The 24,337-nt window shown below is 37.8% G+C and overlaps 1 protein-coding gene across 1 annotated transcript; it reads left to right on the top strand.

The window, feature by feature from the left end:
• Positions 1-877: 877 nt before the first annotated feature.
• LOC133517245 (uncharacterized) lies at positions 878-15,583 on the top strand. Its single transcript, XM_061850464.1, has 6 exons — positions 878-2,265; positions 2,982-3,213; positions 4,262-4,508; positions 5,583-5,816; positions 7,425-7,599; positions 10,609-15,583. Exons 1-6 carry the CDS (start codon positions 1,747-1,749, stop codon positions 10,774-10,776), a joined length of 1,575 nt encoding a protein of 524 aa, XP_061706448.1. The 5' UTR covers positions 878-1,746; the 3' UTR covers positions 10,777-15,583.
• Positions 15,584-24,337: the final 8,754 nt, after the last annotated feature.

The raw sequence follows: 24,337 nt of genomic DNA, 5'->3' as shown, positions 1-24,337 counted from the left end.
ATACGACTCGATTCGGACGATGCCATGCCAACCCTAGCGGTAGCCTGGTGGCTACGCGTTTCAAAAGAGCTCAGGGGGCCTACCGCGAAAACCGAAATTCGCAAATAGGGTTGTTTCCAATTTTTTGAAACGCTTGTATTACGTTCTATATTACCTAAAAGTTGCTCTAAAATTCAACTTTTATACTAAAAACGGCTTTAAATATGTTAAATTAACAAAATATATTTTGACAGATGCTTTCGCGCCCAAAACGCTCTTTGAAAATTGTGTGACGTCACAGTTTACGGTTTGACACATAACTACATACACACGTAGAAGATACGAACTGTCAACTGACATTTGTCATTTGTTGTTTATCGCCTAACTGTCAACTGTGTCAATCCGAGAGTTGTGACGTCATCAGAATCTTCAATAACGTTTCGAGTTTGGTCACGTGACGTGTGCCAAAAGATATTTTAAATTCAATATTTACAAAAATATGGTCATTACAGGCCCCCTAAAAGTAGTTTAACATGTTCTTATAATCCAAAAGAATTTATTAGGATACAATTCTGCCCTAAGATTGGTAATGGAAACAACCCTATTGCGGGGATCTTTCTCTTTTACTCTCACTAAGACGTAATTAGAGTGACAGAGAAAAATGCCCGCAATTGACGAATTTCGATTTTCCCGGTAGCCGCCCAGTTCACTCGGCAACGTTTAGGCTCGTTCGGTATAATACCTAAACACATAATGCCTAAACAGGGGTTTTGTTATACAGTGAACCTTCTCTACGAAATAGTACTATTATTTATTTGTTTTGTTCAGGGAAAATTGACTGATATAATTAAGGCCTTATTACACCAAGCAAGAGAGAGGCCAGTACCCTCTGTCTCACTTGTCTCTCAGGCTAGGTGGCTTTTTATCATGATCACTGAATATCATGATGGACTAGGAACAAGCTAAATTTTACTATAGTCGTTTAAATATTTGCAAATCGCGAGGTCACAGTTCTAGGCGAGGTAGATCTTTAGGGGCTCTATGGGCTCTATGCTCTATACATTGAGCAGTGGTCTTAAGGCCAGTCTAGATGGGAACCATATTTTACTACTTAATTTGTATCTCATTAAATTGTCAGATCAAATCAGATGGTGCGGGCAAACGCAAATTTGGCTCGCCGATTTCGACCGCCTATTATGACCGATATTACCGATAAAATGGAAGTGCGGAATTACCTAAGCAAGAATACCAATTTGTGACGCTAGTATTCGCGTTTGGGGGATTTTTTGGCCGTCTGGACAGGTCCCTAGTGAGTATTATATTCTTTGCTCACGTCAGTAATTCGCTTTCGATAAATTGGTTGCGATATGTTACCTGGATAAATCGTAAAGGTCTGTGGAGCCATTTATTGATTTCGCGGGTGTATTGAAAAACGCTACGCTTATAAATCCCTTAGCAGTAAGTTGCGTCCGACGGAACGTGCTAGCGTGCTAGCTATGAATGAGTATGACGTCACAATGACGTCACCAAAGATTGGCATTTGACATTTAGAATCTAGATTCGCTTTGTTTCCTTTTTGTTTTCTTTTAGTGATAATCTTATTGAATTATAAATAAAGAGTTGATAATATTTTAAATTTAATTCGTAGAACGCAAGATGTAACTAAGGAGCAGTGGAAGTGTTAGTTTTAAGTTGTGTGGACTCTATACATATATAGCTTCTTCTGGTGCTTCACTTTTGCGTAGGTTTTATATTCAATTCGTGCAAATGAAGCCTGGTAAAAGTGTGGACGTGCGGGAGGAGATAGTGGAAGTTCATTCCGTGGCTCGGTCTCCTTCTCCGAAACACAAAACTAAGTCACGATCGAGAAGTCGGTCCGGATCGCGAAAATTGTCAAACGGGCACTCAGAGACCCCAGAAGTGATCGAAACTCCTGCTGCCGATGAACAGACTACAGACAAGTCTAAGCGTGACAGCTGGATCAAGTCTGAGCAAGAATCTTTAGATATAGAGCTGCCTATTCATGATCAAATCAAGCAAGGCATCCTAGGATTTGTTGAAAAGGAAATTAAGAAGTCTGATAAGAATCCCTCGTTCGTGTTTTATTCTCATGATCCTACTGGCTTGGATGAGAAGTTCATGAAGAATTTATCCCGGCCATCAAGTGGTCATAAAGAAAAGAGGAGCCCGTCATATAGAAAGAAGAAGAGGCATTCATCAAAGCATAGAGATAGAGATTTGCAGGATTTTGAAATACCTGGATCTAGTCTTAGTGCACTGGAAAAGGTAGCTCAGATTGTTATTTACCTTAGTGAATATGGATTGGATGAAATAGTCAAATTAGTTACTGTTTTAAACGAGATAAACTCAAATTTCCTTCTTCTGTTTAATTTTTTATGATTAACCTTTTTGATGACATGTTAAACATAAAAGCTCTCACTTGAACGCCATGTCACCGAATGTTGTGTCATAACTGTAATAGAACTTCATGCATATGCACATAGGTTTATGTTCTTCTGTGGTCTATGACGAATTAATCCGTCTTCGGGGTTGGACCTATGGTGCGGATATATCCGTCATTGGCATCAATAAGGTTAAAAATAAAAGTGGAAGTTAGTTATTTTCTGGATTTAATGTAGCAACATAAATTTACACCCATCTTTCGACACATAATTTACATTCTTATTTTAATCAAATCAAGCATTAATAAAATAATAACAAATTCATATCTGCAAAGGCTTCATGTCAGGAGGGTACAACCATAAACAGCAACAGGTGTCGTCATTGCACACAAACAATAAAGCTATCCTCCATGTTGTATAGCCAATGAAATAAATGAATGGATTTAATTGAATGTTTTTTTTAGTTTAATTTATTCTGATTACAGATTAATCTCCTGACTGAAAAATTAATGTTACTAATGTCTAAGTCAGCAAACCTATAAACCCTGTGACACTTTATCTGTTGGTTACTATTACGGTAATATAATATCTTTTTTATAGGTTGATGACTATCTTAAGGAATACAACAAGGATGAGGTGGTAACTCTAAGTGGTGAACTAGAAATAGAAGCAAATGACGTAGAAAACAATAATGGGTCTTCAAAGGAGCACAAACCTAGGAAGACTCGGCGGAAAGTGAGGGATGAGAGACAAGACACCAATGCCAATGGAAGTGATGTCAGCCCTAAGGTGTTTAAAGCTGGCAGTAAAAGTAAAGGCGGAGGCAAACCAGGTAAAGATCATACAAACTCAAGCATTTATTTATTTATTATTTATGTTGTATTGTCTTCCTTGTTGTATCCTCATGGCTGAGGGACGTGACAACTGTGGATATTCTTCACCAGTGCTCTGCAAGCCACTCTATCTTGGGCCCAGTGTATGCTAGCCTGTAATGTGGTTTTTGTCTCTGACATTATTCTGTCTGCCCAGTAAAAGTTGTACAACAGGGAAACTTAATAAATAAATAAATTTTCTTTATTCAGATAACTAGGATCCATAGGATCCATTAAAATCTATTGTTCATATTTTAAATAAATAAATTAATGCCATAAGGCAGCGGGTATTCAGTTTTCAAACTGTGTTGTGACGGGGCTTACTTCACCGACTCTAGATTCTGATGACAATTTGAAATAAAAGTCACACTACAAAAAACTTTAAGAACACTTGAGTGATTAAATACTTAGTTTTATAAAGCAATCTTTATTGGAAATATTTAAGTGAATCAATGAAAAAAAAACTGGCCAAGTGAGAGTCGGATTCGCGCACGATTGGGTTCTGTACCATTATAAAAACGGCAATAAGTCATGTCTGTTGTATGGGAGCCCTCTGAAGTATTTATTTTATTCTGTTTTTTAGTATTTGTTGTTATAGCGGCATCAGAAATACATTCTCATCATCATCATTGGCTCATGAGATACAGCCTGACGACAGACGAAAGACGGAGGGACGAACAGCGGAGTCTTAGTAATAAGGTCTCGTTTTACCCTTTGGGTACGGAACCCTAAAAAAGTAGCAACTCTGGTCATTGTTCATAATAATATATTTGCACATCGCTTAAAAAAAACCATGTTTGTTAATACTGCTCTGCAAATTGATATAATAATAAAACTGCTAATATCTTAAATTGAATGCAAAAAGTTGCCAAATATAAAAGTTTCGATTACAATTCATGCTTTAAAAAAATCTTGGTGAGAGAAACTCTATCATAGCAAATTTCAATACCACTATTTGTATAAGATTTAGCAGCCAATCTGTACTAACTTTCACAATGCTTGTTCCAGTTCGCCCAACAGACTTATCAACAATGTTGGAATCGCTTGAATCTAGTATGCCATACCATGACCAGTACATAGACAACCCCTTCTCCTCACCGTCACCTCTCACATCACCCAATGATGAGAGGCTCAATCCCTTTGGTTCACGGAGGTCGGAGAAGATCTACATGCAGGGTGGAGGGACGTTCAGAGCTGTGTCCAGGGATAGAATCTTGGAATCACAGCAGTCTAGAAATGAAGATAAATATTTGAGGTATGTAAATAAGAAGAAAAACGATTAATTGAATTAATTAACTTTTTACTTGTTCTAAATGTCGTACAGAAATGCTTCAGTTCTTGTAGGTATGCTTTTTCATAGGTACCCCACAATCGGCAGCAAATAGTGACCATCAAATTGACCAAATATATTGTATCACACCTTTGTTATAATAGTTATTTACGATCCAAGTGCACAAAGTAGGAAATTACCTATTCGCACGTGTATCGTACAACGTTTTACAGTACATATGGCACGGAAAGTGCTCATTCCCGCACGGGTGCGTGAAAGTAGCACCATATGTACCATCGCCCACACTGTTAACTGTCCATTGTTGGACCTTATTACAAAAGGCATAGGTCCACCGATATTTGTTCATTTTGGCCGTCACTATCTATGGAAGCTGACTGTACATGGACTATATTATCCGCAAATGCCCACTAACAAACAACTGAACTCAGTGGACTTTATCACCCTAAGCAAAATCATAGGATCCAGCAATGGACGATCAGCAATATTTCATGAATGATTGTATGTATGTAAGTATGTATGTAAACACTTTATTGTACATATGGGACAGGTAAGATACAATAAAAAAATGTTGGCAATGTACAAAGGCGAACTTAGCCCTATAATATAAGGGATCTCTTCCAGTCAACCTTTGAGCAATTGAGAATTGAATTGTATTTTTGCTATACAAATAAATAAATAAATATTATAGGACATTATTACACAAATTGACTAAGTCCCACAGTAAGCTCAATAAGGCTTGTGTTGAGGGTACTTAGACAACGATATATATAATATATAAATATTTATAAATACTTAAATACATAGAAAACACCCATGACTCAGGAACAAATATCCATGCTCATCACACGAATAAATGCCCTTACCAGGATTTGAACCCGGGACCATCGGCTTCGTAGGCAGGGTCACTACCCACTAGGCCAGACCGGTCGTCAAATAAATGCTTCTGCTTATTCTACCAGCATGCATAAATATAATAAAAACCCTTTGCACTGCAGTGCACCACTCCTAGGAATGCTTAAAAGACGTACATATTTTCAGACTGGGCGATCTGACGCCACTGGACGTGGCGCTGACGGCGCAGAAGGCCTGGCGCAGCTGCGCGTACGCCTGCCACGGCGTGCTCGGCGGCGTGTCGCTCATGCACCTGCTGCTGATCAGCTATTCCGACAGTTTGGATGCCGGGCATCTGTCTTTTCACGCGGTCGTCACTATGCCATACGTCGCTACATACTACTTTCTTTGTGTGTTATGTATGCTGTCAGTGTTGGATAGGTGAGTTTTTTTGCTATATCTAATTATATTACTCCGGCATCCCCTCAAGCTACATTTTATCTTGTTTCTGCATAACATTGAACTGTTACCGTCTGAATTATAATGTTAAACCATAATGCTAATCCAAGGGTAAAGTGATTCCTTTAGGAATTTCTTTCACACCCCGTAAATATTAAATTATATAGTTAAATAAATAAATATTATAGGAAATTATAACACAAATTGACTAAGCCCCACAGTAAGCTCAAGAAGGCTTGTGTTGTGGGGTGGGTACTCAGGCAACGATATATGTAATATATAAATAATTAAATACATAGAAAATACTCAAGACTCAGGAACAAATATCCATGCTCATCATACAAATAAATGCCCTTGGCAGGATTTGAACCCAGGACCATCAGCTTCATAGGCAGGGGTAGTGAACCCACTAGGCCAGGAGGTCGTCAGGATAGTTGATGACCTAAACTATTTAAATACAAAAAAAAACAAGTGCTGTCTGGAAAAAAAACTACCTCATCGCAGAGAATTATCCCATCTCAAGTCTGAATTATGAAAGCCTTCAAACTTAACCTCTATTTCTTAGCGATTAGAGTCGAAACTTGTGCAAATGCACTCGAAGTTCAAGGCCGCTGCATAGGGAGCGTCCATTGTTGATTGCATCGGATCACGCTACGAATAAGTTAAGGCAGAATATATTTCCCACAATTTGAACTTTATTTAAGTTTATGCCCGTTGTGTACGTTAAAGGCATACAATAATATGTTTAATTCTTTCCGTAATTTAAGTATATACATACGTTACGTAAGTATATACAGTTTGACGCCCAACTTTTCAGTTAACTTTCTTTGCAAAATCCGATTATTATTGACCAGTTTTTGAAGGATAAAGATTTTTATGGAATAACTGGTATAGAACCTTAATTTATTTTACACTTAAAATTATTGAAGAATCAGAGGGGGCTGTTTGACTACTTTGACTCTTCCGACTATGTCCTATTGGTCATTCATATAAACTTCATCCAGACGATTTCTTTTGAATAGGTAGAGCCAAAAGATTTGATTTGTGACTCATGTCTTACCTTATCACAGTGACAAACAACATATTACAGTCGTTAGAAACCTATTACCACTACTACTACTAGTACTACTTATACTATTATCACAGTGACAAACAACATTACAGTCGCTAGAGACCTATTACCACTACTACTACTAGTACTACTTATACTATTATCACAGTGACAAACAACATTACAGTCGCTAGAGACCTATTGCCACTTCTACTACTAGTACTACTAAACTTATACTATTGTCACAGTGACATGGTACGAAATGAGTCACAAATTTATTTTTTCACTGTACCTATATGATTTAACTTTAGAACACAATGCTTTTGAACTTCATCTAAAAGTACTGAATTAAATTTTGCGTAATTTCTGACACCTATGCCCGTTAAAGATTTAAAAGTAAGTAATTTAATCTGTCAGACGTATCGCCTTTTATGCTAGTCGCACAGTACCTACTGGTACGCGTTTTATTTCAGTACCAAAAATTTTTATTTTTCATTTTTCGTTTATCGGACCATAAAAGTCGAAATCACCTGTTTCAGGCTAGACGTTACAAGTTTGGACCTGAGCCGGGGGCTGCAGCCCTACTTTCAGCCCATCGTGTTGGTGATACTGTACATGGCGTGTCTGTTGGTGTGCACGGCGGCGCGCATGTATGACGACCTCATGGTGTACCAGTACGCGCCGATGGTCGCCAACTATACCAATGTTACCACTGTAAGTTACTTCTTCCAGCTCATCGTGTTGGTGATACTGTACAGTCGCGAGCTTTAATTTAGGACCCACCTAAAGTTGAATATCGTGTAGCAAACTGACGCTATTTAGAGCTAATATTTTAACGCAGTGTCATAGATATAATGTTTACCATCGACAAGTTGGACAACTTAAGTTTACGTTTCTAGGGGCAACCGCTCAATTACGTCAACCGGACGGAACGAGCGCAAACGATCATTTCCGATTTTTTCCGAGTAATTGTCACTTAGGCAATGGGGTTTTTGGCCTTGTCTTCTATCCGGCAGTATTTATTTTATTGTTCGTGATACGAAAAAAAATAACAGTAAAAATTATTACCTTTATTATAACATATTAAACTTTTTTATTATTAATTTTTATCATGACACAAAACTCAATCTTATCACAACTATATATATAGACAGCATTATTAGCGGTGCAGGGCTATAACCGCGAAAATCGAAGTTCGTCAATTGCGGGCATTTTTCTCTGTCACTATAATTACTTCTTAGTGAGAATAAAAGAGAAATATCCCCGCAATTTGCGAATTTCGGTTTTCGCGGTAGGCCCACTGAAAACACTATCGCCGAAGGCCAAAACGAAAATAAATTACACCTAACTACTCCTCTCAAATTTTTACGCTAAATATTCAAAACCGCGTATATCCACCTTGGTTGTCAATAACGGCCTGGAGCCGGTCACGCATGGATCCAATCAATTTGTGACATATGTCAGTGCCCCTAAAACTTTCCCAGACTGTGTGGCAGTGATCTATAAGTGCTTCTCTAGCTCTTTCGTTTCGATTTGACCATTTTTGGACCATTAAGCCCCATAAATTTTCGATTGGGTTTAAATCGGCACACTTTGCAGGCCACGGAATAACATTTAAATTCGCTCTGTTATTGTTGAACCAATTTCCAACGATTCTTGCAGTATGAATGGTTGCGTTATCTTGAACAAAATTTATTCTAGCGACTTCTTCTTGTGGATAATATAATCGCAATGTCGGAAGCACACTCTCGTCCAATAAATCAACATAATCCTGAGCAGTGGCTCTGGGTGGTAAATTTACAAGTTCTCCAATGCCTCCTGAACTAATCCAGCCACACATGTTCGCTGTAATGCGACCAGACGCGTTGTTAGCTATTACGTGGTCTTCCATGTATCGCGTCTTGTCAGTCCGCCACAAATGTAGTCTGCCCGTTTGGGAAGATAGAAAAGTCTTTTCATCGATGAAAGCCGTAGTCGTCCAATCAAAATTTAGATATTGACGTGCGAAAATAAGTCGAGCAGCTTTATGGTTATCCGTCAAGGCAATTTTTTTTGCAGGCCGTCTATGATGCAGTCCCATAGCGTGTAAATGCCTTCTAACTGTTGAAGGGTGGACTTCAAACGTTTCCGCAAAATGGCTCGTCGGTGTAAAGGCGTTCATCATGTATTGCCTTTGCATCAGGCGGCTCTGCTCTTGCGTTATAACGTGCGGGCGATGGTTGTTTCGCCGTAAGTCAATAAGATTTCCCTCGTTCCCGTGACGTCGAACCCAACGGCGAACTGTGTTTCTAGTCACATTTGTTTGTCGTGATATCTCGTGAATGCCTACTCCTTGTTCGTGCAAATCAATAATTTGAAGTCTTACTTGATCACGATTAGCCGCGAGCATGCTTATTATTTGCAAAATTATATTTAGTGAAAATGTCACTTTAAACATTAAAATAATTTTCTTGACTGACACTGACACATGTTCGTAATTAGAAAACCGTAGTGATAGCTTTTTACAAAGAGGTTATCATTTCAAGGGTCGATTCAATAAGACATTTAAATGTCTTAACTTGACATTTCAACACTATCGAACTGAAGTTTCGACCTTATTGCATTATGGATATTCTAACAACATTTAATGGAAATGGGTCCCAAATTAAAGCTCGTGACTGTACATGGCGTGTCTGTTGGTGTGGACGGCGGCGCGCATGTATGACGACCTCATGGTGTACCAGTACGCGCCGATGGTCGCCAACTATACCAATGTTACCACTGTAAGTTACTTCTTCCAGCCCATCGTGCTGATGATATTGTACATGGCGTGTACGGCGGCGGGCATGTATGGCGTTTTGGAAGTTTCTGGGGTAGGTACAATAGGTAGCAGGTTTATCAGGTGTAGCAGCGTTATCGTCATTTCAGGGCCATGCATATGATGTCCTCCACTATGGCATCATTTAATGGGGCGGGGCACCACTTGCCTAATGAAATTAAAATACTTGAACAACCTGACATCGGACGTAAATTTATAAATGGTGCTTAGACAAAGCTAGATAAGTGACCACTTTATGCCTTCTTGTTCCTCGCGTTGTCCCGGCATTTTGCCACGGCTCATGGGAGCCTGGGGTCCGCTTGACAACTAATCCCAAGATGTGGCGTAGGCACTAGTTTTTACGAAAGCGACTGCCATCTGACCTTCCAACCCAGAGGATAAACTAGGCCTTGTTGGGATTAGTTCGGTTTCCTCACGATGTTTTCCTTCACCGAAAAGCGACTGGCAAATATCAAATGATATTTCGTACATAAGTTCCAAAAAACTCATTGGTACGAGCCGGGGTTTGAACCCGCGACCTCCGGATTGCAAGTCGCACGCTCTTACCGCTAGGCCACCACTTTATGCCGTCGAGCAATAATTAGTATGACATATTATTTATTAATTTACTTATTGACATAGTACCAATAATTTTATTCGCATCATGCACATGTAATGGCATGATATTTGTATAAGTATTTACGCAACATTGTACGCCGCATCGCAGTTGATTGTGATGATTCTAGCCTGACATAATTTTAAGATCCTTGTTACTGACAATATGGCAATAAAGATTTCAATTGCAATTAAATCATTAGAATTTCACAGGAAGTATAATCGATTCATATCTTCCAAAAAAACATACATGTTGGTAATTGACGATCTTTAATTTGAAGTACCTGTCTGATATACGATTATTTCCTTAGCCGACCATCCCATCGTTCTACCACACGTGGACGCACTTCTCGATCTGGCGCGCCGTGCTGTCCATCCTGGGCCTGGTGTACTTCGTCATCTCCGAGCCGCCGGACCTGGTGCTCGCCAACCTGAACAAGCTGCTGCAGTACAAGCACTCCTTGCAGAGCATCGGATGATGGCCTTGAGTGGGTTTTGGCTTTGGCTTACTTCATATTGCTCGGTGATGTTTATGAACCAAACTCTGATACAGCTATGTGAAACCAGTGAAACCAAATTCAGTTGCGCTCACAATTACGACCAATATTTGTGTACATTATAAAATATAAACTAAGCTTTACCCTACCTGGACTGTTCTAGACGAAATAATGTAGAATAGTCTGTTGTTCTACTCCAATCTTAGCATTTAACGAGTCAAATTGCATTAATGCAGTTCGGAGTAGTCTGTTTCTAACATGTTATCTAAAATGCTTAACACTATTGTGTTACCATTTCAATTTACTTACAGCGCAATTCTAGTAGATATGTTTTACATGATGTATGTATCTTGCGGAAAGGTATCAAAAATTTCGAAATTTCTCTGCAAGAATATTTCATAAGGAATAAAGAAATAATATTATGAGTAGTTCCCGAAATTATCCCATGTGGGAATATCGCACCTTTGGAAGCTTTCTGACAGCACATCACTAAATACGAGTAAGTACACGTGACGTGGACGCAACTGAAATAAGCGGTTGCGCTCACATTTCCCATCCTAATTTATCAAGGAGGCGCCTATATATGTGTGGTGATTGTGGGTTATTATATGCTCCGTCTTGTAGTTGAAGTGATCTGTGGCACAAAAGAACGTAGTACAAAAATATCCCACTTACGGTTTAGCTTTCAACCATCTATATACAAGCAAAATTGTCATCCCTACTCTTAATTGAGGGCGCGAAATCAAATCGTCTACTTTGTTGGTTGACAATAATACTACATATGCATATAAAGATGCTATTAAACTAAATTGATGACCACAGGGAGAAAGTTTGGACCAATGACATTCGTCTAATACTTAAACGGAATTCAATATCCACCAATAGGATAGGTTCCGATTTTATTTCTTGATTTCATTCGATCCGAATCGGTCTAGTCTAAAGTAATATACAGTGTTAACTCTATATAGCGACACTCAAGGGAGCGGACGTTTTTTAATGCTAGAAATTAATAATAAAGTAAAGCAGTTATAGCCAACAAATGTCGACGTTGTAGGGAGAGAATCGTTATCGAGTGACGTTATATCAAAGAGGATTTGAAATAGAGGTGTGTTGTTAAAGCCACCTTTGTAGCGACGTTAATATACTGCCATCTTTTGACACATAATTAAAACTTTTAGAATACCATTTGACTTTGATCCTTATTCTTTCACTGATATGTGTTAAATTTATTAAATATCAAAACGTGGTGCCATCTAATAGAAGTCCAAAGGTATAGTTTTATATATCGTTTTGAACGATGGCGCCATAACCTTTAGATAGTGCTTGGTAAGATGGCGCCACTTTTTGATATTTAACAAATTCAACACATATCAGTGAAAAAATAAGGATCAAAGCCAAATGGCATTATAAAAGTTTTAATTATGTGTCGAAAGATGGCAGTAAATTAACGTCGCTACAAAGTTTTCTTTGACAATACACCTCTAATTCAAATTCTCTTTGGTTATATGGAGTTTACACTGTATATATCATGTCAGTTTACACTGTATATGGATGTGTGTTTATAGTATAGTGTTTAAGTCTAGTGTTCCAAATTAATATGTATGAGTCATTATGTTACTCGAAATAAACGAATTTTAATTTTAATATCAAAAAAGCAATATAAAAGGACTGATAGTGCCGATTGTTTGCCACGTTTAATGTTTTTTCTTTTTAAACTAGGTCTGTATTGCTACTGACTATCGATAGGGGTTATAGAAAAAAATACAGAAGCGATGTCATCGGTACCAAAGTTTTGATCCCTATTCATAACCAACAAAGTGGGCCTTTTGTTTTGTACCATTACATATATAATGGAGTAAAAAATCTAAAGCTCTTCTCACAGTCAAAAGGTACGAATTGGAGCAAATTTATTAACATTTTTAGTATTGACTATTTGGGTTTTTTGTTTGGTAATAATGTAATAAATAGTTTATCAAGAATATTTTACAAATTGGGAAGCCTTGAGAGCAGCCGGTCTATACTAGTTTGTACCTAGTGCTTAGCTGTAATAAACTTTAAGCATAAAATTACTATATTACTCAGCATTTAATAAGAGAAACATTTTTATATTACCTACCTTTATAAAAAATAACAATAATACGGCAGCTAATTATAATACTTAAATTGTAAAGTCTGATGTATGCTAGTCTTAGGTTTATTTTAATGCTTAGACTAAAACTATGTTTTCGATTTCCTCTCATGTTAGCTCTTTAAATCCTGGAGATATGGCTTGTTATAATAAAAACTCTGTAGTAAGCCACATTTGAGATGTATTAATTTGATCTAGGTGGCAGCACTGAGCATGTTATGCTAGCACAGTCCGCGTCCGAGCTCTGAGGATTTTTCAGTCGAGGAAACGTGCTTTGTTCTGTTCCGCCGTGGTTCGAAAGTCACACACGCTACTACGGCGGAGATTCTTTAGAGCTCGTGCACATACAGACAATGGCTGATGTCTGACACATTCCCGACAACAAGGTTGTTTTGGTTGCATTTTAATGTAAAATATTCATTAACATATATCTAAAGACTTACGGGCAATAAGAATGGGGCCAGTACAGTCGTGCAGTCTAACGCCACAACGCGATTGGTTGATGAGTTTGCATCACGAATTCGTGAGTGACACCACTGAACTAGCATCATTCTTAGTGCCCGAAAGACTCTTCTTTAGATATATGTCAATGAAAATATTAGTACCTATGCTTGTTATATTAAGCGTTATCTTAGGAAATTTGCATATGCGTACTGTAAGTGGCGGATATCATTTTCGTAATATCAAAATATTTTAGGTATATTGTTGTTAAAAATATCAACCAAATCTAGTCAGAAGTTGATCTTTCATATTATATTAATTTTAAGTGTGTATAAGCCCTTGATATGACATATATTTTTTTCCCTGGACACTTTTTGGTATTTTGAATCTAAGAAGGACAAGGAAAAAAGAAGAAGAAGAAAGGAGGATAGGTTACTTTTGTCTGTGCCTCTCAATAGAAAGAGTGCTAAAAAGGATAGATGTATTATGTATCTGTGCTATCCGAAATAAAGTCTTAATAAAAAAAAAACTAACTGGGCATGCGGATTGGTCCAACATTGATGTGTCTCTTAATATTATCAGTGACATTTAATTATAAAGCATTTATTAAGATTGATGATGAGAGTGTGTTTGCTATTCACTGAAATATTATATTTTCTACACATACCAAATACTAAAAGCTACTATTTAAGTACAGATAGCCCAGAAATACATTGCCATACCTATTTTTTTTTGTTGAATTTTCTTACTTAAGTTTTTACATAATGCCATTAAAAGTTTAAACACAACATATTACTTTCAAAATAGTCTCCTTTGGCTGAAATAAACATTGTGCACAGAAAAACCGTCAACGTATTATTGGGGCATTCTGTATAATACCTAAGAGAATTTGAAATAGAGGTGTATTGTCAAAGAAAACTTTGTAGCGACGTAAATTTACTGCCATCTTTCGGCACATAATTAAACTTTTAGAACGTCATTTGACTTTGATCATTATTCTTTCACTGATACTGATCTTACCGAGCACTACCTAAAGGTTATGGCGCCATAGCTCGAAACGATGCTGCTATAGCTTTGGGCTTTGATCTATTAGATGGCGCCACTTTTTGATATTTAACACATATTAGTGAAAAAATAAGGATCAAAGCCAAATGGCTTTTTAAAAGTTTTAATTATGTGTCGAAAAATGTCAGTAAATTGATGTCGCTACAAAGTTTTCTTTGCCAATACACCTCTATTTGAAAATCTCTTTGATAATGCTTACCACAAACTTTAATAGGTCTAATAATATTTGTTAAAACCTAGACTTTAAAAGTTGCCATGAGGAAGTTTTCATAGTTTTTTTTGTGATATCACCCATGGGTGGATACCGTTTTGCTACATACATGTTTTTTGAACTCTTAAGAATAGAAAACATTAAAGCCAGATTATATTATGAAACTGCCATTTTTTCGCCGTTTCACTACTTATATTGACCTCGAGAGTACGGATATAGGTTGAAATAACACTGTCAGGCCAAAAAATCAAGTCAATGTGATTGAAGTTCTAGATAACATTGCCAAATAGTCGTACCTAATACCAAAGAGAATTTGAAATAGAGGTGGATTGTCAAAGAAAAAATTGGTAGCCACAGTAAATTTACTGCCATTTTTAGACATATGATTAAAACTTTTAGAACGCCATTTGACTTTGATCCTCACTATTTCACTTATAATTTGTGTTAAATTTGATAAATATCAAAAAAGTGGCGCCATCTTACCGGACAGCGGCTAAAGGTTGTAGCGCCATCGCTCGGAACGATACCTTTGGCCTTTGATCTATTAGATGGCGCCACTTTTTGATATTTAAAAATTGAACACACCAGTGAAAGATAAGGATCAAAGTCAAATGGCGTGGCATGTGTCGAAAGATGGCAGTAAATTTACTGTGGCTACAAAGTTTTCTTTGACAATCCACCTCTATTTCAAATTCTCTGCTAATACCTACATATTATACTCCCAAATACATATTTTCATACATTCTTTTCAAGATTAATACTTACAGACCTACATAATTATTATCAAAATCATAACATAACATTTCCAAAGTCGTTGAAAAAGTATTTAACTGAGCAAAATCAGTAAAAAATACAACTTAAATAATATTATGTAATAATTTTGCGATTGAATAACTAGCCAAACGTCTGGAGTTTAATTAAATAGGTACCCTAATAGACTCAAATAGAGTAAAAAAAATAAGTCTTAAGTAAATAAATAAATTTAAAGTTAAGTTTAAAGTTACTGCGGTCTCTACGGATTGGTTTCAGTTCCGCGCAAGCCTCTTAATCAAATTATATTGCAAGTGTGCAAAGTATGTCCTTATGTACGAGTCTCGAGATGTAAAATACGGGGTCAAGTGACGTCATTTAAGAGATTTGCGGAATATAAATATCGCTTACATAAGTAATGCAAAAACACCTACTGTTTCGAATTTGCCCGTGACTTTATAATTGGCAATTCAGCACAGTATAGATAAATACTTACATTGCAATAATTAATCACAATAGGTAACTAATTTTATGCAAAATCACTTACACAGTTGCAAATTAAGATGAATTATATTGATACAGTTAAATTTTGACTGAAAATGGCGGGTGCTGGTTTAACGTTTTAATTTTTTTTTCAGTAATTAAATTTGTTTTGTTAAATATTGTGTTTATTTTTAAATAATAAATAAACATTTAGTTTGTATCGTGTACCTAACTAATATAGTTTATTTTTTGTACGTAATAAATGTCAAATAGCGCAATAAAAATTAGATAAAGTTTTTAGACATCTAAACGTAATGCAACAAAATTAAAAACACTTTTTAGTTTTTAACATTCTTGACAACATACCAAAAACAACCTACGTAATTTGGTCGAGTTATTTGTTATCCACCATAAACCATATTAAAATTACGGTGGCGAATAAAAAAAAAGTGAGACTGTGACAAGGACAAACAATAATAACGCTTTCTTTGTTACTCCTACTGTAAGATACATAAGACTATCTCGTTCTATCAGTTTCCGTCATCACTCATGCCCAATCCATACTTAATACTAGATTCATGAAGGTAATAATGTAGTTATTAAGGGACCATTGCCAAATAAAATAGTCAAGCTTGTGCAGTCAGTGTAAAATAGTCACTAATAATAATTATTATTATATTATCATTGGATATTATATCCAATTAGTTTGCCCAATAAATAAATAGCGAGAAACTTGTCTTAGCCAATGCCCCTAATTTCAGTCGGATCTGCGTTTATGCGGTTATTACGCTGATGCGGATGAACACGCTGTATGAGCGAGACAGCGTTATTGCACGTATTTAGAGTCAGACCAAGCTAATTTGGCAGCGATTTTGATAGCCCAGACGGTACAAGTGTTATTTTAAACGTCAGACTTCTATGATATTATGACGTTTACTTAACATTTGCAACGTCTAGGCTATCAAAATCGCCAGACCTACTTCCCTTGGTCTGATTCTAGCGATGTTCAGCTCGCACACCGCGTGCAAATCCGCATCCAATATGGTAAACTCCTGGTCGTTGTTGTTTACACGACGCAGACCTATAACTGCTTCAACATGCGCAAGATACTTGAGACGTGTGCAAGTGATTGCGCCGTATGCAAGTGCCTTGCGCCGTGTGCAAGTGCTTTGCGCCGTGTGCAAGTGCCTTGCGCCGTGTGCAAGTGCCTTGCGCCGTATGCAAGTGACTTGCACCGTGTGCTAGTGCTTGCGCCGTGTGTAAGTGACTTGCGCCGTGTGCAAGTGCATGTTCGTGCATGGCCTATGTAATTAGTGTATAAAATATTACTAAAATAATATAGTTTTTTGTTTATCATGGAAGCAATATTTTTGGTGTAAGTGAAATATTCCAAAATGGTTTCAAGGAACGAAAGGTTAACAAACTTTGCCGCAGAGTGAAACCCAATTATTTTCTCATTCGGAAAATACTAGCTGTAAACTAATACAAATGAAATCTAAATTAGTGCTATTAAAATTATATCATTCCAAATCTTTAAGGCTCATTCTAACAGCTAACATGAGGAAACAATTCAAACTTGCATACATTACTAGCATAGAAAATGCAATTTTGCCCACTGATTTGTCATTACATTTTGTAACCTATTCTATTTGTCATTTGATGTAAGTTGTTATGAGCCCTCTCCGCGAAATTTACATTTAAAGCAGACATTCACTAAATTACCCCATTTTAGAAATTACCCTAAAGCATCTTATTACGTAGGTACTGTAATCTGTTATAATTATGTAGATAGGGAAATGATGATATAACATTATCTTGTTACATCACGAATGTTCCGCTAAATAATCAAGGTTCACAGGAGAGAGGTTTCATTAAAACGTTTTGAATAACTTAACTGAAATTTCCATCCATACTATGGAAGGTAGAGTTAAGGAATCGAATCTCCATATACCAAAAAGTGTCCGACAAAAAAAAACATAAATGGGTGGCGTTACAATACCTAGATTACTTGACAAAAAAATCTAATCATAGACAGCGCACTTCACTCCGTCAGTAACGCCTAGGTTCTTAGCTACTCTAGCGCTACTCTGGAGAGATTTGGAACTATTATTTATAGCTGGACACTTATGCAACAGTTCTGCCTATGGAGATTCTATTCCTTGCCTCTATCTTCCATAGTCCATACCATTCGACACTATGGTCTCACAGACCTGTGTGATCACGAACGATGCCAAGAGTTTTAAATACTTTTATTTTATTTCATAAATAACTATCACGGTAACCAAAGACAATATTAACTTAACAGTATGTCAATAATCTTGCATGCGATTGATTTCATGCTGACTGCAAAAGCCATTACCAAAATTTTTTTTGATAGTTACTTATCGATCTGTAAAATTAAAAATAACCTTTAACAATTTAGTTACATTAAAAAAGATTCCGCCGAATTGAGAACCGTGTTTTTTTGACGTCGGCGCCATCTGCTTACAAGTTCGGAGACAATTTTTTCTTAGACAACACATCTTATAAAATCAATTAATATTTTCCTTATTGAGTCGGCTTAAACTTATACTTAAGCTTACACTCATTATTCTGTCGTATTTTCATTGTTTTACGGCTTCCTATTCGGGCTATGTTATCACTATTTGGAATAGTTATAATCAAGATTAACCCAGACGCAATGAAGGAAGGGGGGGGGGGGGGGGAAGTATTTCAGTCTAAATAAACTAGGTCAAGTGGGGAACTTGAGTTAAAACTTTGTACAGTAAAAATATTTTGATGAAGGAAACTAAAAAAACTAGAGCCAGACCATGGACCTAGAATACTAAGGACGTAGTTTCACTAAAACACAACTAAGATTCCATCATCCACCAATTTCCTAGTCTTTAAGCGAAACACAAACATTGACAGTTATCTCTATGGCCTCATCCACCAATCTGCCGTCAGTCAAATTGAGACGTCAGTGCATTAATTGTTCGAAGAAAAATATTAAGTACGCACGGCACGCGTGGTCAAATGTTGCAAAAAGTATACCGGTTGAAAGAAAAAAAGAGACAGGATAAATTTTCATACATAAGTTAAACAATTATCACGTTATCTTTCGTAAAATATTATGACGTTTACTTAACACTTGCATAGGCTAGGCTACCTATCAAAATCGTTGCCAACTTAGCTTAGATTGACTCTACAATCCCCCCTTTATCTCCGAAGTTAACCAAAGAAACATTAATAATTAGTTTGCTATTTAGTGTTTGTTATTCTTGAAATATACTTGGTATAAATAATTACTTCTGCTCAATATTTTTCGTGTTTATGTTTGTGTGAGATTATTTAAAGTTTATTCGGACTTTAAAAAAATTCTTTCGTCAGATTTTCATTAAATTTGGTTGGTTTGAAGAGCTCTGACATTGTTTGAGATGGTAGACGGAATAAATACGAAAGCTCACTTTTTCTTTAGGCACGTTTTAGGGAGATATTTCTTAGGACATACGCTGAAATTATGCCTATATTTTACATAACAGAGAACTTAATGAATCCACCAAGTTTGATCGAAATCAAAAGAAAGAAAACTAATTCGTCAGCTAAATACTCAAACCTTGTAACTCCATTACAGGACATTAGGCATTTGCTACTTTGGTCAATAATAACTTAAAGTTGCAAACCCCGTAACTACTCCGGAGGAGTGACGAAGATTGCGATTTTAGCAAACGTAATATATATTTTATATTTCCGATTTAAGTATAACTGTATTGTGGTAATTTGCCTGATGCATTCATGTCGAAGATATTTACTATATTTTCGCAGTTAACTGTACATAGTGGTAACATTGCCCTTTTCTCATTATAGTCATTATCAACGTGTGAACATACATGTACCTAAAAGTATTATAAACGAGTATAGTTATAATTGTTGACGTTGTATTTCAAATATAATTGATTTGTGATACAATATTCTTTCATTTTAATCATTAGTTTGTATTCAAATTAAATATTCGATTTGAAAGAAAAGTATAAAGCTGGATTTATATTGATTCGGCGTGATACAATCAGAAGCTTTACCACGACTGCCGTAGAGAGACCCCATACTAGCGTCTCCCGAGCGTCGGCGTTTAGTCAACTCTACGGCTTTGGCTGCTGCTCGACGCAACGTTGGCGCAACTGCGCAGCGACGTCATTTTCCATAGCGCTGACTAGACGCCGACGCTCAAAAGACTAGTGCTGGGTGGTAGCTAGTGTTGGGCGTCTTAGTAGTGTCAAACTGATATTCGCTAACGTAACTTATATGGAAGGTGGAGGTAAGGAATACAATCTCCATAGGCAGAACTGTTGCAAGTGTCCAGTGTCAGCTATAAATAGTTCTAAATCTCACCAGAGTAGCCAAGAACCTAGGCGTTATGGACGGAGTGAAGTGCGCTGTTTACAGTACTATATAACCTTCTTTTATTCAAATATTCTAGGTATTGTAGCGCCACCTATTTAAGGTTTTTTGACGGACACTTTCTGGTACGTGGAGATTGTATTCCTTACCTCCACCTTCCATAGTAAGCAACTTACTTTCTATTTCTATACATTTCGCTCGCTCGAATATGGGAGTACATACGAGCGAGATGTAATGAAAGTAAACTACGCATACGCTAGCGAATATATCAGTGTCAAACTGGTGGTAGCTGTAGTGATTATATGCTCTTTGTGCTCGCTTGCACCCCGGATCTTGGCGTTTGAGTGATGTTTGTGTTTATGAAATAAAGCGTTCAAAGGGTTAAATAAAGTAATTGAAGTGTGCATTGTGTGTGGAACCCACCACGTATATAATAAACGTAATAATGTGGGCGAAACGGTGCGTAGCCAACATGTCAATCGTTTACCTACGCTCCGTAGCGAAACGAAATGCAACTGTTACTGACGCACTAATATGGAAGAGTGATACAGATGACTACGCTATGCTACGGAGCGTTAACAATGGCTACGCACCCAGGCCGCAAATAAAAAAAAATGTGACCACTTGAGATTCTATAGTGGCCAGCTATAACAAAACGTAAGGTTAGCACCATTAGCGGACTTGAAAATACGACCGTTACAAAAGTAAAAAAAAACACTCAACCACTTAATTAGAGTCTATTCGAAAACAGAAGAGTCGTGAAATGTATGGGGCCCGATACATTCCACGACTCTTCTCTTTCCGAACATACTCTATAATACATGCAAATCGTACCAAAAAAGAGGTGTTACCCTAAAGAGGCCCGAGTACTCATTTCTTTATTATGTACCTATGTAACCTATGTGATGTATGAAAGACACCTAAATTTGTTATCGGGCTCTTAAGAGTCCTTATTCCTACAGACGAGCGTATTTTGTAAAATGCTTCCTTTTTCATTCAAGATTACGACGTAACTATTAGTATTTATTCAAAAACTGATAACGTACTTAAATAATCGTTTCCTAAACTAGGGGCTCCAACAGTTCAAATTTTCATTTTCTCTTTTAAACCTCTTTTTTAATGAGGTTTTTTGGGAGTCTTTTCCAAATTTTGCAGTGAGATGTGGCGTTTCGGTTCTCAATTTTGCTATAAACAAGAATTATTTGGTACATGAATGACTACAATTTGATTCAACATATCTCGTACGAGAGGCTGGAATGATTAACAATTGAAGATTCATTTGAAAAAACTGATAAAATACCTTCCGAGTTTTCTTCATTTTTTTGGCGAAAACAGGGTTTTATTATATTTTATTTCCGCAAATTGTACGCATATTTTGCTTTAAAAATAATATTATAGCAAACTGTAACTTTATGTTAACCTATAAAAAAAAAAAATCGTAACTATGGGACCTACATTGCCGTAAATTTATATTTTTTTAAAACACGTATAAATCACGCAGCAGCGACGCCCCGCTCTCAGTCCGCGCGGAGCGCGCTTAGAGGACGGACCTGTGCTCGATTGTCAGGCATTCGTTGCGATCGTAATCAGCTACGAAGTTCCGAGAAGTGCTATATACTGCGATTAGAAAATCTTAATAAAAGTTCATTTTTTACAGTATGCCTAACAGACTCGTTTATTGATGGATTTTCAGTGTTACTTTTTTTTTAATACTAAGTCGGTGGCAAACAAGCATACGGCCCGCATATGTACGCCTGCAACTCCAGAGGAGTTACATGCGCGTTGCCGACCCTAACCCCCTCCCGCCCCTCGTTGAGCTCTGGCAACCTTACTCACCGGCAGGAACACAACACTATGAGTAAGGTCTAGTGTTATTTGGCTGCGATTTTCTGAAAAACGCATTTTCACTTGAAATTACGTTAGGGTTTGCATTATTATTTTTGACCCGGATGAAGTCCAAGTTCTCATGATGGAGTCAGGAGTTGGTCACCAGAACTCCTAATCTACTAATTATAATCCCATCGTGTTTGGGCTCAAAAGATTTGCCCTGACGAACACCATCGATCTAGATGAGGTCCAGGGTCTCATGATGGAGTCAGGAGTTGGTCACTAGAACTCCTAATCTACTCATTATAATTCCATCGTGTTTGGGCTCAACAGAGTTGCCCTGATGAGCACCTTCAATCTAGATGAGGTCCAGGGTCTCATGATGGAGTCAGGAGCTGGTCACCAGAACTCCTAATCTACTCATCATAACTCCATCGTGTTTGGGTTCAATAGAGTTGCCCTGACGAGCACCATCAATCTAGATGAGGTACAGGGTCTCATGATGGAGTCAGGAGCTGGTCACCAGAACTCCTAATCTACTCATCATACTCCATCGTGTTTGGGCTCAATAGATTTGCCCTGATGAACACCATCGATCTAGATGAGGCCCAGGGTCTCATGATGGAGTCAGGAGTTGGTCACCAGAACTCCTAAACTACTCATCATAACCTCATCGTGTTCGGGCTCAATAGATTTGCCCTGACGAGCATCATCAATCTAGATAAAGTCCAGGGTCTCATGATGGAGTCAGGAGTTGGTCACCAGAACTCCTACTCTACTCATCATAACTCCATCGTGTTTGGGCTCAATAGAGTTGCTCTGACGAGCACCTTCAATCTAGATGAGGTCCAGGGTCTCATGATGGAGTCAGGAGCTGGTCACCAGAACTCCTAATCTACTCATCATAACTCCATCGTGTTTGGGTTCAATAGAGTTGCCCTGAAGAGCACCATCAATCTAGATGAGGTCCAGGGTCTCATGATGGAGTCAGGAGCTGGTTACCAGAACTCCTAATCTACTCATCATAACTCCATCGTGTTTGGGCTCAATAGATTTGCCCTGATGAACACCATCGATCTAGATGAGGCCCAGGGTCTCATGATGGAGTCAGGAGTTGGTCACCAGAACTCCTAATCTACTCATCATAACCTCATCGTGTTCGGGCTCAATAGATTTGCCCTGACGAGCATCATCAATCTAGATAAAGTCCAGGGTCGTGAGGGCAAATCTTTTGAGCCCAAACACGTTGGAATTATAATGAGTAGATTAGGAGTTCTAGTGACCAACTCCTGACTCCATCATGAGACCCTGGACTTCATCTAGATCGATGGCACTCGTCAGGGCAAATCTTTTGAGCCCAAACACGATGGAATTATAATGAGTAGATTAGGAGTTCTAGTGACCAACTCCTGACTCCATCATGAGACCCTGAACATCATCTAGATTGATGGTGCTCGTGAGGGCAAATCTATTGAGCCCAAACACGATGGAGTTATGATGAGTAGATTAGGAATTATGGTGACCAACTCCTGACTCCATCATGAGACCCTGGACTTCATCTAGATCGATGGTACTCGTCAGGGCAAATCTTTTGACCCCAAACACGATGGAATTATAATGAGTAGATTAGGAGTTCTGGTGACCAACTCCTGACTCCATCATGAGACCCTGGACTTCATCTAGATCGATGGTACTCGTCAGGGCAAATCTTTTGAGCCCAAACACGATGGAATTATAATGAGTAGATTAGGAGTTCTAGTGACCAACTCCTGACTCCATCATGAGACCCTGAACATCATCTAGATTGATGGTGCTCGTGAGGGCAAATCTATTGAGCCCAAACACGATGGAGTTATGAGGAGTAGATTAGGAATTATGGTGACCAACTCCTGACTCCATCATGAGACCCTGGACTTCATCTAGATCGATGGTACTCGTCAGGGCAAATCTTTTGAGCCCAAACACGATGGAATTATAATGAGTAGATTAGGAGTTCTGGTGACCAACTCCTGACTCCATCATGAGACCCTGGACTTCATTTAGATCGATGGTACTCGTCAGGGCAAATCTATTGAGCTCGAATACGATGGAATTATAATGAGTAGATTAGGAGTTCTAGTGACCTACTCCTGACTCCATCATGAGACCCTGGACTTCATCTAGATTGATGGTGCTCATCAGGGTAAATCTATTGAGCCCAAACTCGATGGAGTTATGATGAGTGGATTAGGAGTTCTGGGGAGTTCTGGTGACCAACTCCT

Source organism: Cydia pomonella, chromosome 4 (genome assembly GCF_033807575.1).
Source record: "Cydia pomonella isolate Wapato2018A chromosome 4, ilCydPomo1, whole genome shotgun sequence".
NCBI lineage: Eukaryota > Metazoa > Arthropoda > Insecta > Lepidoptera > Tortricidae > Cydia > Cydia pomonella.
Note: the sequence above shows the minus strand (reverse complement) of the source record. Positions and strands in the feature narration are given on the sequence as shown.